At 40.0% G+C, this 16,758-nt stretch overlaps 1 protein-coding gene across 5 annotated transcripts in view; it reads right to left on the bottom strand.

The window, feature by feature from the left end:
* tcf3a (transcription factor 3a) overlaps positions 1-16,758 on the bottom strand; it is a 35,809-nt gene continuing 19,051 nt past the window's right edge. For 2 of the 5 annotated variants that reach the window (XM_017697105.2, XM_017697106.2), the window contains exons 6-19: positions 16,459-16,496; positions 16,064-16,175; positions 15,583-15,632; positions 12,859-12,958; positions 12,598-12,689; positions 11,653-11,806; positions 11,444-11,502; positions 10,941-11,019; positions 10,578-10,654; positions 9,972-10,266; positions 9,309-9,444; positions 8,261-8,496; positions 4,353-4,496; positions 1-3,913 (exon numbers count right to left, since the gene is read on the bottom strand). In XM_017697105.2, coding sequence (XP_017552594.1) covers positions 4,360-4,496; positions 8,261-8,496; positions 9,309-9,444; positions 9,972-10,266; positions 10,578-10,654; positions 10,941-11,019; positions 11,444-11,502; positions 11,653-11,806; positions 12,598-12,689; positions 12,859-12,958; positions 15,583-15,632; positions 16,064-16,175; positions 16,459-16,496 — 1,565 coding nt within the window. In that variant the 3' untranslated portion in view covers positions 1-3,913; positions 4,353-4,359. Of the gene's footprint in view, positions 3,914-4,352; positions 4,497-5,091; positions 5,322-8,260; positions 8,497-9,308; positions 9,445-9,971; positions 10,267-10,577; positions 10,655-10,940; positions 11,020-11,443; positions 11,503-11,652; positions 11,807-12,597; positions 12,690-12,858; positions 12,959-15,582; positions 15,633-16,063; positions 16,176-16,458; positions 16,497-16,758 lie in introns of those variants that run through there. The other 3 variants (XM_017697108.2, XM_017697107.2, XM_037530975.1) reach the window with 3 other exon arrangements.

Raw genomic sequence — 16,758 nt, 5'->3', positions numbered from 1 at the left:
TTGCATTGTGTTTTTTCTTTATTTGGGTACATAAGCAATAAAAAAGACAGACAATTGAAAAAAGGTATACTTCTGTTATTAAAATGGCACATTTATTGCTACGTTATATACATAACAGTTCTGAATAGCTACTTTATATAAAAAAATAGGAAAGTGGAGGCACTTTGGGGACAAAAGAAAACCTCCCCAATGTCTTGAGTCAGCAGATTCTGCAGATGAACGTGTCAAAAACAAAACAAACAAAAAAAAAAAAACACCTAAGATGAGTAATGAGTTTTGTGCACTTGATTTCCAAAATAAGAACTCTACAGAGTCAGTTTAAAAAGCCCAATTCTGGATGCATGAGGAAATGTGATTAGGGTTCTATGCAAGGTACTTAAGCAAATTTAACCCCATATGTTTGCTTTGAACTGAATGAATCTTCATTATTGCAAAGCCGTGAATCCAGTTTTGAATAACCCTGTAGACAAAACTGCACATGTGGAGATTCTCAGCTGCATTTTTTTAACCTAAACTTGGCTCAATCTGTCAGTAAACTGGCCATAATTCTAAATCCTTCAGAGATGTTGATATTTCCACTCCTATAGAAAAGGTTTGAATTTAGAGGAACGAGAGAGACATATGAAAGATTACAAATTTTGTTTCAGTACAGCCCACAGAAAGTAACTACCTCAATTTGAGGCACCATACTACAGCTTTTGATTCAATTTAGAACACTAGAACAACAAATTTATGATTCAAACCTCTGGAGTGCAAGAACACTTAATAATATTCCATATTAACAAGAATATCATTCCATATTAGAGTGGGCTTCCAGACTAATTAAAATACTGAACTGAACATTGTAATAAATTCAGATTTCACTCCATTTATCATCCCTTCTGCATAATATGCCAATGATTGTGATTTCAGTTTCTCCTGTACATCATAAATGATGGATAGCTCAGTTTCAGATGGAAGTTTCAGGCCTTTCATGCCTGTCATACATGCTGGTGAATGCATTATTGTGGTTGATGCTTTTAAAGTATCTGAGCTGTGTTACCAAGATAAATACAGATACTGAAAGCATAGGAAACATACTTCATAACTGATCGGAATCAGCACTGTGCACCACTGAGCACATTAAAAACTAAACATGGAACACATTTACAAAGAAAGTACTTTTATTTGCTCGCAAGAGCAAAAATTCATTTTAAGATACACTAAAAATTCCCATGCCCCAGTCTTCATGTGAATTTATAAAATATTCTCAAGTAAAGCCACCAAAAAACATGTGACATTTGAATGAAAACCTGACTTCAGGACTGAACTGAAAAATAAAACGTGCAGGCACTAGTATGTTATCACTCCCCAAGTATGACCCCGTTGGGTGCGGACAGTCAGTCAGGACAATGAAGAAGGCCACCCTCAGCTCTCTCCCACTAAGATTCCTCCGACACTATATAGATCTCTGTAAAACACAAATGACTACAACCCTTATCTTTCGAGTTTTTATCAAATGGTTTGGTGAAAAATAATTTTTACATAATTTTCCATGCAACACAGAGGTACTCAAACAGCCAAAACATGTTTGGTGTCACAATTTTGTTTTAGTCTAGCAATGGAGCTACAAGGCTAAAATCGATCGAATCACTACAAGTCAACTGACATAATATTCCACAGTTGTGCTCCACTTTATCTGTAAATATCCATACAGACACATGGATACTAGAGTTGTCATTTGTCTCGCTCTCTCTCTCTCATACACACACACACACACGTATAAGCCTGTGTGACCAAGACGAACTTCAGCACGACACTAGCTGTCTAAAGTGGCTGCCCACAGCATTGTGCTACACAGTGAAGTTTTGTTTTGTTTTATAGTTCACAGTAAGTCATGGTGTGTCCTAAACTTGTCAATAGGTTTGTACAATCTTAGATGCAGTTTGAAAGAAATTTTGATGTTTCTACACAAAGATCTTGGTGACATCAGGAATGTTAGTCTTCTAGCTCCAGTGCTAAAGAACAAATTTGGACCCCAAACATGTTTTGTCACACTGACTACATCTCAGATAATCAGAGATTTGTGTACATATAACTTTTCATCGAACCATTCCTTGAAGATATTTTATTTAACTGACTGAAGAACACTGCTGAAAGCGGTTGTTTAAATGAGGAATCAGTATCGTGTTCACTTTCAGGTGAAGGACAACATGGCTTTTATGAAAAGATTTCATTATGGTGGTGCAACCACAATACTATAATTACTATTTGATTCTGAGGGCAATGAAACATTAAAAAAAAAAAAAGGCATAATTGCAGTGACTCAATCCCTCTAGACAATGGGAGCAACGATCATAGGGAATATTAATTTATGACAATGAACGAATAGGCATTTCTCAAGAAACAACGGTTGGCTAAATCCTATTCCATTCCCATTCATTAAAACACCTTATCAAAATTGCAAAAGACATATGAAATGATTAGAATTGTTCCTGGCATCCTTGAATGCTAGGATTTTTCGCATATTTTTTAAAACATCAAAAAGTAAAAATAACATTCAAAAGAACTTTATAAAAAATTAAACGAAATGTAAAGAGTCGACAGTTTAACAAGAGGATCTTCTCATGAAGACCTGACATAATTGTTCAAATAAGCCATTATCTATCTTTCTCTATTTCAAAGAAAAATATTGTCCAGAAGTGGCAGCAGATGCAGTTCATGGTTGACACTATCCAAGTCAACGAAACACACAAATACCCCTGACATGAGTTAAGCAATGTATCACTGACCCCAAAAAATTTCATTTCAGGCTTCTAAAAACAATGCTTAAGCATAGATGGAGTCAATGTCCAAGGCATTTCCCTCAGACATTAGAGCAGCAGGGATAAAAGATCAAGGGCAGAAAGACACAATGTTGAAATGCTATGTTGCTGCAGGAGCATGTGGAAGTTTGAGAGGTTCCTTGGATGAAGATATTCTTGGATGAAGAGGTGTCAGTTGCTCCGTGCAGTCAAGAGGACTGCTTGTTCCTCTTTTAAAATTCTAAAACTCAATTGCTAGCTAACATGTGCTAGTCCTATAAACACAAATAAAGAGTTGGTGTTGATGCTTTGGCTGGCATGGCAGATTATGAAAGGGTTCCAGTTAGGATAGTTTATAAGAGCACAGATGCTCAACATTAATGCAATAAACACAAGCAGAATTTGAGGGGTTTATAACCTCCAGCTTTTCTTCTCACTTTTACTCTTGCTGAGATGTGAGATGGTACAAAATAATGAGTCTATGTATTATATAAAAAATTCTCTGTTCCCTCATTTGAGCCCTTGACTGCTCAAAAAGTTTGTGTGTGCGCGCTATGTAGTAGCACACTGTCTTCTTTTAGAGGCCAGATGGTGGCCTCAATAATGTAGTTGGAAATCCATATCAGTCTTTTCTGCAAATACTTGATATTAGTTGAAACTAGTAGAAGCTGGTGGATCCATGTTTTTGACATGACAAAAAAAGGATGTGTTTTGTTTTTTTCTCCTTATAAACATAGATGACGGCTGTTGAGTCTGTGGGGAATGGTTGTCTAGTTTTAGACTGAATCACATCAGTCCTGGTGAAATACACCATTGCTCCCAGTCATGTAAGCAAGAGGTGCCCATAAAAAAGAAAAAAGACAAAAAATGAGCGCAAAGCAAATACCCTTGTTCTTTATGCTCAGAGAGTTCCTGTCTCTCTTTCTCAGCAGTGTTCTTCAGGATGCTTCAATGGTCCATGATGTATGTGTTTAATTGTGTGTCAGTTTTTCACCAAAGGATGTTGTATTTGCACGAGTCATGTCTGTTTAAAAGGTTCTTATGCACAGTCACGATGTGAGTGTATGCGCACATTGAGACAGTACATAGAAGATTAAGGCCACGTCTGAAAGCACTCATTATGACTGGATCTGTGGAAAATGGAAAGGAAAAAAAATTATTACAGAAGGCATATAGAGGATGTCTAGAAGCAAGAGTAACTTAGTAAAAATAAACCTGAATTGTCCAAATAACTACATAAATAAATAATAATAAAATGAATACTATGATTGAATAATAATTATAATATGATTTAACAAAATGTTTACATAATACACAACTAATTCATTCTTAATAAGTTTGGTATCTGGTGAGTCAGGTGAACTGGTTGTGTTTAATTCCTAGGGCTCGACGAAAAATATTTGCTGATTGTATTGTTGTTGGCAGTATTATTTTATTCTATAGATTGTTGACAAATTTAACTATTTGTACATTTTTTTCTTAAACCTTCACTGAAAAGTAAGTCACTACTTGCATTCATGCTTTTGGCCTGTAGTGTATGTATGGTTATATTTTCCATGCAGCACTTACATAAATATTACATATGACTGTGCCCGTCACCACCCAGCCCGGAGTGGCCTCCTCCCAGAGGCATCTGAGGATCTCCTCCGACGCCTGTCACCTTTTCCTCCTCCCTTCTCTTTAGACACGCTGCCTTTGGGTTCAGGTTACGCTCTGTGGCGATCCAAGACAGGGAGACACATGTTAGCAAACACTTGATTTTGTGCTTAACACCTCTGTCAACACAGCAATGACAGCAGCAACAGGGAAGCACGGTGCAGACAAGGAGAGAAGAAAAAGCAGTCATATGGAGAATTTCACACAGCAACACAGAATGGCAGGAGGTGGATGTGACGGTTATTAGAGGACAAGAGGAAGAAGCTACAGAGTTCAGTTCAATAATGCTAATGTCTCTAACAGTAAATGACAGTGAATAGGCACTAGTTAGCATCATGCATATTACATTATGCTAACGCCATTCTAGCACTAGTTTCCATGTTGTTAGCTGTGACAACGCAAATCATCAGGTTATTCCTTTAAGGCAAAAAAGCTCAGCTTGAGAATGGCAGAGGTAAAGAGGACAGGTAGAGGAGATTTACTAAGCTCAGTCAAGGGCAAACAGAGAAGCTTCCAATGGCAGCAATGACTATGGAGCCAAGAATATAGTGTCTTTCCATCAAGAAGCTGGACTTCCACCCTAACCCCATTCTCCAAGCACAGGCAGAAGGGAAATCCGCATTAGGGGCAATCCTGGCCGTTAAAGCCCTACCTCGGACCTGCCTCTCCAGGCTCAGGATGACCTGCACAGCCTGCTGAAGGATGACGAGTTTGGTCTGGGCCTTGTCACTTTTCAGGTGCAGCTGGCACATGCGGCCCAGCTCCCGGAAGGCCTCGTTGATGTCCCGCACACGCACACGTTCCCGCGCATTGTTGGCCAGACGCCGGTCCCGGTCCCGCTGCTCCTTCTCCTCCACTGACAAGCACTCCTCAGACACACTGCTGCCAGAGGCAACCGAGCGCTCATTAATTATCTCATTAAGCAATCAACTTGCTGGTTAACCAATTAATGCTTAATAAACTCACAGGACAAGTATTTGAGGTAAAGCCTTTGTGCAAGCTGCTGAATGCTAATGCTGAATGAGCTTGCAGGACACTGCCATATCTAATATCAAGAGTTTGTGTACTTTGCTGGGTACCACATAAAATGTTTTATTTAAATGTGAGTTCCATCAACCAATCACTGAAATCAACCAGGTTTAAAATGGTTCCCTAATCACAATTCCCTACATATGAAAATTAGGAGCATTATATAGCGGATAGAATCTGTGTATTCAGATTAATGAATTCATATAGTTAAGGTTACACAATTTGCCTATTACTCTGTAACAGTTATCACATTCTGCCACAGTATGGATACGCCTTGTCCACTAGGGATCAGTTTTGTCTACCGAGGTGCCTTTTGAGGTTAAGGTAAGACTCGATATTCCCTATTACAAAATGAAAACAACCCACTCCCATAATGCACACAGCCCTTTCCCTTTTCTCTTGACAATAGCGGAGCTTCACTGTAATTGTGTTTGGGAGAGTCTCAGCTGTCTGACTGTTGCCAGTTCTGAGGCTGGAAGAGGAGGGACTGAGTGGAGTGAGGCACTGAGCGGAGAAAAAAAAAAAAAGATGCCCAGAGGAAAACGAGTGGCCGACATGCCTGAGCCTTTGCTGCTTTTTTCTTCTTCAAGGAATAGTTCTTCTTTCTTCTTTCCGTAGCGCAAACATTCAAGGTGTCCACGACCACCCAAAGAGACAATCCACTTTAAATACTGAATATTACTTACGCACTGAAAGTTCACTGAGTGCTGTAAGCATTTTGCAGTCAATCTGTTTTCTGTGAGGGGCCAGTGGGGATTGAGGGCCTGTGGAGGCTGCCAAGAAGCGAAGGGTGAGAAAAGAAGGATGGGTGAGTGAAAGAAAGACAGAGAGAGAGAAAGAAGCTTTAAGAGGGTAGAAGCGATGCACCGCCTGCCATGTGCGGTATGGACAACCACAAACTGCCAATGAGAAAGCTAAGGAGGATAGAGACTGGCATCTCATCTTAAACCCATCCCACTGCACAGAGATGTGTTTATTAGTGATGAGACAGAGCCTGCTGCTGCCATCTGCGAGGGGAAGGAAAAAGGTGAGGACAGAGGCACGGATAAGGATGACTAGGAAAAAAGAAAAAAAAAAAGAACGATGACCTGGCAAGAAAAAAATGGGTGGGGGAGGGGAGGGGCGTGGTTAACCACGGCAGATTTGAACATGCAAAAAAAAAAAGCTGCAAACTGAAAATTTACAAAAGCAAATTAATACAACCAACTGAGAATGGAAAGCAGGACAAAAATGGACCTGCTGTTAACAAATGAACTCCTGTATGCTGCACGGTCAATTCATCTGAAGTGCCATGCTAGAATACAGCAGGGAAAGAGCAATAGAGAACAGGTCACAGAGTAGGTACTAAAACCTGCAGCTTAGTGGAATTCAGATAACAAGAGGTCTGTAATGGGTTATTATTCACAGCATCAACACTGAAAAGAGGTTACTTACTAGACTATATGTGGTAGAAACAGGAAAAAAATATTTGCAAAAATCTTACAGAGGGGGCATCTATAAGAAGACTGCCCCTCAGCTTGAGTTGGGTTGCTTTTTGAGAAGAACCTTCCACTTAAAAAGAGAAGAAACTAAAAAAAATGGATGTCTTCAATAAAGTAAAAATTTAGCTTTTGGGGTTGATGTAAAACCACTGTGAAAACACAATCATGTGTTTTCTATCATGTTATCTAACCATTAGAAGTCCATCACAAATGAGAATTAAGTGAAATCAGCATTCCAAATAGGTATTCATGTCCATTTTTACTCTTATTAAATTCTGCGTGCAGCAATAATACTCATCCAATTATTATTAATAACGGCTTCATATGTAATCAGCATAAAACTCCAATATGAAGCCGGCACTACTCCTAACAACCTACTGGGGGAAAGCTGCATAAGTGAACAACAAACGTGCTAAACTTAAACTGTAGCATCTTGCTGACTGATGACAAAAACAGAGTGGGTAAGCAGGAAAACGGCTGGATGAGACAGGACAAGATGGCACTGGCAATGAAAAGAGTGAGTGGAGGACAAAACAGACAGGGGATTAACTAAACAGGCAAAGGACAGGTATGTGGCCATGCAGCACACACAGACATACATAAACATAAGAACAGATACTGCAGAAAGCTCTATGCCATTCTAATCAGCTACCAACCCCACTCAGAGAAGGTAAAACAGGCTTGTGTACTTCCCCACCCCAACAGTTAGCATTACACAAACCTTGATCACACTTGCCTCAAACCGCATTAAGTTGTTTAGGGCAAAAAAAGCTCGCTTATGTGGTTTCAGTGTATGCCATACTGTTAGCTACGAAAATTAACAAAACTACAGAAATAATTCAGGCTGCACATAGGCTCCTGTAGCGATATGCATGAAAAAGTTTTCAGTTTTTATAAATAACGTCATGCAGTGTTAGAAACTGCATAAGCAAGTCTATTTCAAATTTCTTAACAGCTCCATGTGGTTTGACGCAGGTGTCTGCTGATTTAGGCGTGATGCATGTCCAACACTAATTAGCAGGCTGTAAGCTTCAATAACTTAACTATATTCTCGTAGCTTCGTAGCTCCAGTGCAAAACTCAAGAAGCTTTGCACACCAAACAAGTATTGGCTGATCTCTAACATTTGGGAGCAACAGAAAACTGGCAAACACTTTAAAGTAATGTCATTTCACAAGCCAACTTTTCCCCTCTACAAGCAGGACTGATAGCCCACCTCACAGTCACATCTCCACTGTGTGTGAATGTGTGGCAGCGTGCCACCTATTGTGACTTTGCTCCCCCCACCCCACGAGGTCCACAGCCCACTGACCTCGCACTTGCTGCTCCAGGTTGAGAATTACGCTAACAGCCTGGTGCAGGATGAGCAGCTTGGTCTGCGGTTTCTCATTGCTCAGGTGCAGCTGGCACATGCGGCCCAGCTCTTTGAAGGCCTCATTGATGTCGCGCACACGAAGGCGCTCTCTGGCATTATTGGCCATACGCCGCTCTTTCTCCCGCTCCACCTTCACCTCCACTGGCAGATCCTCCTCTTCATCAGTGTGGAGACTTGGGGGCAAATTGGGGGATCAGAAGGGAGGGGTAAGAAGGGAGGGGTTACAGTCACAACAAAAGTACGCAGGATACAGTGTGAGGAGCACCGAGGACAAGGCCAGAAGTGGGGGCTGCAAGTGACTTCAAGTGCATAAATATGTGAACGTATGTGTTTGATTATATGCAAAGCCTCCGAAAAGCAGATTATGCCTTGGTTGTCTTAGTGTCTCTCAAGGCTTCTTCCTAATGCTTGTAGGGAGAGCCACTCTTAGCCTGCTCTTTATGTGTCTGGACCTGCATTTCCGTAAAGCTGCTTAGGGACAATGAACATGGTAAAAAGCGCCATACTATTAAAATGAATTGGAAAAAAATGATAAAAAGTTTGACTTATGACAATTTTATAGTCTGTGACTCCTAAGAAGTGTAATACTGTTTTGGACTGAGATAGAAAAGCTATGTGTAGAACAGGGCTAAATTCTACATGTAGTGAAGAAATGGTAAAGGTTCCAGACAGTAACGATACAATAATTGAAACATGCTAAGTTTCCGCTCTGCACACAGCTTAGTGTGACATACACGTTTTGTCTAACAAAGTACAACAAAATAGTGGAAAAAATAGACCCACTCACCACTTTGTTCAATGTTATAATCACAGCCTAACTATGCACTCCCTCCCACTTTTCCTTCTTAAAATCACACTAACGCACCTTTCACAGTCAGTGACCATTAACCCAAGCTGCAGGCTCTATGTGTGTAACTCCTGCACAATGCCTTGGTATAAAAAGCACACAATAATGCTGCGTGAAATCTTGTGTGAGCACAGATACCTTGTCCTGCGGTTCATCTTGTCTTTATCATCCTCCAGCTTGTCACTGACTGAGCTGTTCTCATCATCCTCCTTCTCCTCCCTCTTGATGTCTGTGCTGGAGGAAAGAGAGGAGCGAGAAAGGCTTCCAGGCAAACCTGAAACATAAACGGAACAAAAGAGAAGGTTTTAGAAAAGCCACACACTTTACAAGGCACTGCAATAATAGGATCACTAAACTCGGCTGTGATAAACCCAGAACAGTTATTATTAAAATCAACTATTTATTCAGCATCAATAATGCACATTTTATTTATTTTAATAAAATAATTATACCAGTCTGTTCCTCAGTTTGTTTTAGCAGCAAAGGCCTGAACTTAGTACAACTGCTACATTTGTACACTAGGTGGTGATGTGCACCTTTTCCTCATTAGACAGAGAGGAATAAGAATATTAGCCATTCACTGTAATATCTTTAAGACTGTCTTTGCCTATTGCTATCGTTCAAAGTTATACATCACAGCACTATGAATTGTATTTACTTGTCAGTACAGTAATAAAATATCAAATGATAGGGGGATTTATATTGTGTTATGTTTTTTTGTGCATCATCCTATACTAAACAGCAAACTGACTGCAGCTAGTATTTCAAATTCCTGTTGTACTACATAAGCTTGTGACTCACTGGTGAAGGCCTCGGGCTGGGAGCTGGCAGGGGCTTGTGGGGGGGCGTGGTGCCCATGCAGGAGGCCACTGGTGGGGGGAAGGCCTGCCGATTCCTCATGGTGCTCGGGCACCATGCCAGACAGCCGACCATGGAGAGGGAAGCTCTGGCTGAGGGAGCTCAGGCCAGCAGCTCCTCCGGCCGCGCTAAGTAGACTATGCATATCTGCTCCCAGCCCTGACCCTGGGCCAGTCCCCACTGCGTGGTTTCTTAACACGTGGAGAGCTTCACCCAGGCAGTCTTCCATCTTGTTTTGCTGTGGAATGAAGCAACAGAAAACTTCAGAAAGCATCAGGCAACAAGCAGAACTCACTCTCAAACAAAAGGCAGACAGACAAAAAAAAAAGCCTTACAATGAACTCAAAGGCATAGGAGAGGCTTTTTTTAACCTTTTGTCTAAAGCCATGAAAAAAATGACCTTAGTTTCTAGAAGAATGCCATGCAAATTCATTTTTTGGATCTTTTTAAACCTCTAATCTATAAAGTGCCTTCATTAGACACTAAATACCCCATTTGGTGGCACCCTGACTTTTTTCCTTGTTTATTACTAATTAAAGACCCAAATACCAGTGCTTGTAGTCCTCCCTCAAAGCTGGGTGATGGTGTAGGTTGTGTGGATCCTCTAGACCACTGGGAAGCAGAGGCTGCAAAGGGAGAACCAGAGTAGAAAAACATTCTTAACATAAAAATGACTTAAATCAACAGCCCAGCAGCATGAATTTCAGTCTGCAGCTCAGTATGCAGAGTTTATGACCATAGACAAACATAAATTAACTAACATGTATGCTTTCTCTGGATAAGGCAAATGAAATAAATTGCCTAAATACAGTTCTTCAACAACAGATGGAGCCATTGAGCTTTTAACAGGCAACTACATATCTCACACATGCGCACATTCCCACACTTCTGCATACACAGATACATTCATACCTGACATGTTCTGTGGAGAGCCCACTGGGGTAGGTGGAGTGGAGGAGAAGTTGCTTCCATTGTTGTCTGAAGGGTAAATCTAATTATTAAAAAAAAAAGCTAATATTAAAGATAGCCTGACAGTTTAGCCATTCCATTGTGGTCACTGAAGACTGGCAATATAACAATATTTCATTGGTATCATGTCAAACTACAAGAAAATATACTTTTATGAGTAATTCATACATTTTTTAAAATTCATTTTTAGATTCGATTTTCCTGTTCCTTCTTAATTTATGTTTACAAACATTTATTTAAAAAAATATTTTTCTAAATGCAGCATTGCTATTTCACTGGTGCATTTTGTCTTCTAAGCAACTTAATATTGTAGAATATATTAATGATGAAGTATTGTTTCTGCCATGTCATCCATCCACAATGATCACTAAGTGCAGCTTTGGTAAAAAAGCTGTTATACAGTAATTTTAGATTTAAAAAAAATGGCTGAAAAGACTCTGACTCACTGATGCGAGAGCTTTTCCAATCTCATCCCCTGAACTTCCTGCCGTGTTGCCTCTATTGCCTGAACAGGAAAGAGAAAATATAATATAGAAACACACATGTGACACTGGGTTTCAAAACCATACCAGGCCAAGCAGGCCAGTGAGTGTAGCAAGGAGCATATGTGCCACTGCTCTTTGGTCTGTGGCTAGAGCAGGGCAGAGCTTTTTACCCATGATGCTGTCTGCTCCATTGATGGGCGGCGTGTGGTTGGGGACCCCGTAGCCACTGGATGAGGACTGGAAGCTGCCCAGAAGGCTGCCCCCGTTAACCTCGTTGCCATGGTGAGGGTAGTTTGGAGGGGAGAGAGGCAGGGGTTGTCTCTTCTAGGATAGTGGAAATAAAAATAAACAACTCAGCTACTCACCAAACACTGTACGACACACAGTATAGTGACCAAGACATATGGTGTTGATGATTATGTACCTTTTCTCATATACTTAATGCTTTACTAGCCCTGTTTTGACCACTATTAGGACAATTCAACCAAAAGTCAAATTTACACAAACCCCTCTGTACCCTAAAGACAGTCAATCACCCAGGACAGGCCTAAATTTTGCTTCTTTAGTACTGCATAGATAAATAAATGTACTATAACTAGAGGTGTAACAATTCATTTGATTTCTCAATGCATCTTTAATAATTACTCCCAAGGCAACTGAGTGTAAAAGAAAAATATTACAATTAATTTGCATAATTAAAAACATTTGTAAATGCTACACTAACAAATTAGTTTATAGAATGCAATCATTTAAATTCACAAAGTTGTTTTTGATTCGATTTGCTGTCAGCTCAAAGACTCACACCCCTAAATTTATCTATAAAATGGACAGAAGTAAAAGGCAAATGTCAGTTGAAAGATTGCTGTTACTATTGATTTTAGCTTTACATGACAAGACATGACAAGAAGTTCATACGAAGTCAAAAACCCTCAGTCAGTATAATGCTAATTGATGGGGTATAAATCTTCATTACATATTGGCTACATTAGCCTTATAGGTTTGAGAAAAAACAAGAAGCGAACATGTGTTGGAAGCTTAACTACATCTGAGATAAATACAAAACTGGGTAGATGTTGTGCTGCATTACCAGATTAAACAAAAAAGTTGGGGTTTACCAGGCGATCAGCGTTGATGGCAGCGAAGGGGGCTGACTGACCAAGGTGCGGCATAGATGGGTAACCTGGCTGACCCCAGTCTTGAAGACCTTCTGTGAAAACAGGACGATGTCTTATTGTCTTCCACAATCCACACGTTAGATAAACAAGGACCAATCTTACACCAAATAAATAACTCTTAAAACATATATTTAAGTCATATAGCACAAACTAAACACAAAAAGAAACCTTAGGTGAAAGAAAAAAAAACTGCTCACGCACCTTGCAGATAAAAAGGGCCAGGGTAGACGCTGCCAGTTTTAGAGGCTGGGTAATCTGCATTTTCCTGGTTATAGTCTTCACCAGGAACTGCTAGATAGACCTGTACACATGGGCAAGAGACACAGAGAATATGTTTTCCATTAGCAGAATTTCAGACTACTGTTCAAACGTTCCTGTAGATCCAGATATGTGCAAGGTTACATGTGGGCAATAATGCAAAAATATAACATCATACATTTCCACGAAACACAATACACATCACAAAGTTCAGTTTTCTGAAGTATGATCAGTTGGAATAGATTAAATGCTTATTCGACATTTCATATGGTGCACTGCACTAAATCCAATTAAAAGGACCGATTAAGCTCTCTTTGTAATGACACACACAGCTGGTCATTTTCCTTTAAGCACTGACAATATCCAATAAATGTTCAGAAAAGCATATTGTGACCTATCACGATGTTGATAAATATTGACTTATAACCAGGTATGGGCAATATCAAGAAAGAAAAAACAACCATAACTAAAATGAGGCATATATTTTTGTGTCATGGTGAAATAGTTCTGTTACTGCGGTAATGAGACAGTGCTGTGCATGTGTGTTGAATCAGGAAACATCCACCACAGAACACAGAATACAGAACACATGCTGTCCCAAGGGAAACATCCCAAATAGCTGCATGGGCTACCACAGACACTCCTTCACACACAAACATTCATACACTCGCATCTCAAAAATTAAGACCTTAGTGTGCTATACAGAAAAGAACGGTGTAAATACGATAAGAGTTAAATCATGAATGGCCAAGGAAGCCACTGAAACACAGATGACCTCTGCAAATATTCAACACAACAAAAGGTTAAAACTCATAGATGAAAAGCAAGATGAATCCATTTACTTGGCACAGCGACAGATCCTGTCTGATTTAATTGGTTCCGAGCTCTGGGGTTTTGGTGTAAATGAAGAAATCAAGCTATAAAGCCCAAAGACTGAGGATCCAGGGCTTTGAGGGTTATTTGTGTAATTTGATTAAACAGTATGATGTGAAGGGAGATGGGAGAAAGAAAAGAAGGGAGGGGGAGACAGAGAGGGAGAGAGCGTGAGCGAGACAGAGAGAGAGCGGGAGAGAGAGCGAGCGAGTGCGAGTGAGAGAGAGAGAGAGAGAGAGAGAGAGAGAGAGAGAGAGAGAGAGAGAGAGAGAGAGAGATGCATTCCCAATTACAGAGCCATCTGCCCATTCCTGGAGGCCAGCCAACACCACAGGCAGCTGGGAGAGAGGGAGGGAGAGGAACGAGTGCAGAAAGGAACAGAGAGAGGGAAAGTAAAAATGAGCGAGGACAGGCAGGAGAGAGGGATGGGGGAGGGACAGAGAACATTGGAAGGAGAAGTGGAGAAGAGGAAGAGTATAAATGTAAAAGAGGGAGGGAGCAGAACGGAAGACAAAAATAAAAATGGAATGGAGAGAGTGGAGGACACCACAAAGGAAAGCATGCTTTAGTGGGCTGTTTTCTTTTTTTAGTTTATGAAAAAGGGTTGGGATTCAATGAAGTACTAGCCATATTGCCAACCTTCTTGGTTTATTTAACAGGTACACAGTCCACAGTAATAATCATAATTCTTAAATGATGCAAATACAATCATTTATTGTCCATAGGCAAGTTAATGTTTAAAACATGAACAACATTTGACACAATGACATTTTCTCATAAGTGCTGATGAACTGAAACAAATACAGTTAAAAGATAACAGCTCATAAACATCCTGTTTTTAATACCATAAAAACAAACTGTACTAGTTATTACTTAAACTAAAGATCTAAATGTAGTATATAAACAATGTAAAATCTTCAAAATATACTATCTGGTCCGTACAGGCCGTAATTCACTGCTTTTGCCAGATCACAAAAATCAATGCCAATTACATATATCCACCAATTCTGTTAACAGCAGTTTAGCACTCTGCCCATTCAGATTGAGGTTATAAAGAGTTTTTTGCCTGAACTGCTTTTTAAATGAGACACAATGCCATCCAATCACAACCAGAGTGATGTCATCTAATCAGAACAGAGGTCACTTACATATATCAGTCTTACAGGCATAGTAACAGCCTGTTTAATTATAAAAGATAAAGAGAGGTTGGAAAATGGTCAAGTAAAACTTAATTTCAGCTATTTTTGGACTTTTGGTCCTTTAAAAGGTGACTAAGCGACACAGCAATCCTAATTCCCCAGAGCAGGTCTAAAAGGCCAGGTATTAAAGGATGAGTCTCAGTCTGTGCTGGGATTTACTAAGCCAGGTTAGAGCCCAGATACCAGACTATGCACTCATGTGTGAGTGCGAGGGAGAAGGGTGAGGTGAGAGCTTATTATTTTGACGAAAAGGAGCATGCATGAATGCTTAACAGCATACTGCAATACTGCATGGGTAAGCACAACCCTAAAAATAGGAATATGTGGTTACAGCTAAAAACACTGTATTCATGGGTGCATGTCTGGATTTACTCTTGCAACATATGGTGAATGTCTCATGTACACCTTCATGTGATGTGCAAGGATGTTCATGTGTTTTCAATTGTTTTTCATGTGTATTGGGTGGGGGTGTAGTCTGATGGCATGTGCCAGTGTTAATCCAGGCTCAGACACAGACTCTGTGCCCTGAAAGAGCTACCATCTACTAACGAGGTCACACATACTCACACACACAAGCATGGATGAATGCACTTACCGAGGATGGGAGACCAGGGGGCACTTTCCTGATCTTTTTCGGCTGAGTATCTGAATGAGAGAAAAAGAAAAACACAAACAGAAATCAATCACAAGCAGATTTTTAAATATCTGAATAGATTTCTGTGATATTGTTACAATGAAGGTCAAAATCACAATCACAATAAATAATACACAATCGTGTGCAAAAGTGTTTTGCTGATTTTTAAAGTGAAAAATCTCGACAGAGAATACATGGAAATATATTATTTTCATGCAAAATTTACTATAATTCCTATTTTCTGCTCAGTTTGGCATACTGGGGAAAAAACAAACAGAAAATGTGACTTGGCGCCCCAAATTTTTGCATTCAACTGTATTATGCGGCCCCAATTTTAAGTTTCATCAAGTCTGTTCTAGCCGTTACAAGTGTCCTGCAATGCTTCTGGCTCTTACATGTGAACTCTGAGTCAGAGCCCTAACCTTATTTCTGTACAGCTTACCGAGAACAGTGTCTGGGGGTCTCCTGCGGTTGGGGTATGAGCTATAGAATGTGGATTTGAGGCCAGAGGGAGACAGACCATCAGGACTGGACAGGACTTCCCCTGGTAGGAACTGCGGACGGAAACAGAGGCAAGTTAATAAAATCTAGCAGCACCTCAAGTGATTATAAAGCTAAATTCAATATAACACAGTGCGCATAATTTCCCCCATATATGCTTCCATTACTTGTTAGTTACATTAGCTTTGTAGCTCCAGTGCAAAAAAAAAAGTATATGAAGCAAGTTTAAAACTGTGTATATGAGATTTTAGGCCAAACTATTTCTTTAGTGACACAGCAGGACATTTGCATGGAATGGACTCAAAGTCTGACAAAAGATCCAATAGGAGTCGTTACCTGTGAGCCAAATGGATATGGTCCTCTTTCAGATTTACCTGCAAAAAAGATCATGTCCTAACATTACTGATTGATACTGCACACTTCTTTGAACATACTTAGAGAGTCTTAGTAAAACCCACATATACTAAGATACCCAATAATCAAATGCACATCCACAATCACTGTAGCTCAACTGTTCCCAGACCTGATCCTACACACAAAGTCATGTCATGAACTGGGGGACGTGCTGGCATAAGAGTGAGTGAAAAGGCAAAAATATAACACTGCATTTGAAGAGAACTTCTTGATATACCAATG

This window comes from Pygocentrus nattereri, chromosome 19 (genome assembly GCF_015220715.1).
Source record: "Pygocentrus nattereri isolate fPygNat1 chromosome 19, fPygNat1.pri, whole genome shotgun sequence".
NCBI classification, from domain to species: domain Eukaryota; kingdom Metazoa; phylum Chordata; class Actinopteri; order Characiformes; family Serrasalmidae; genus Pygocentrus; species Pygocentrus nattereri.
This window is presented reverse-complemented; position numbering and strand designations above follow the sequence as displayed.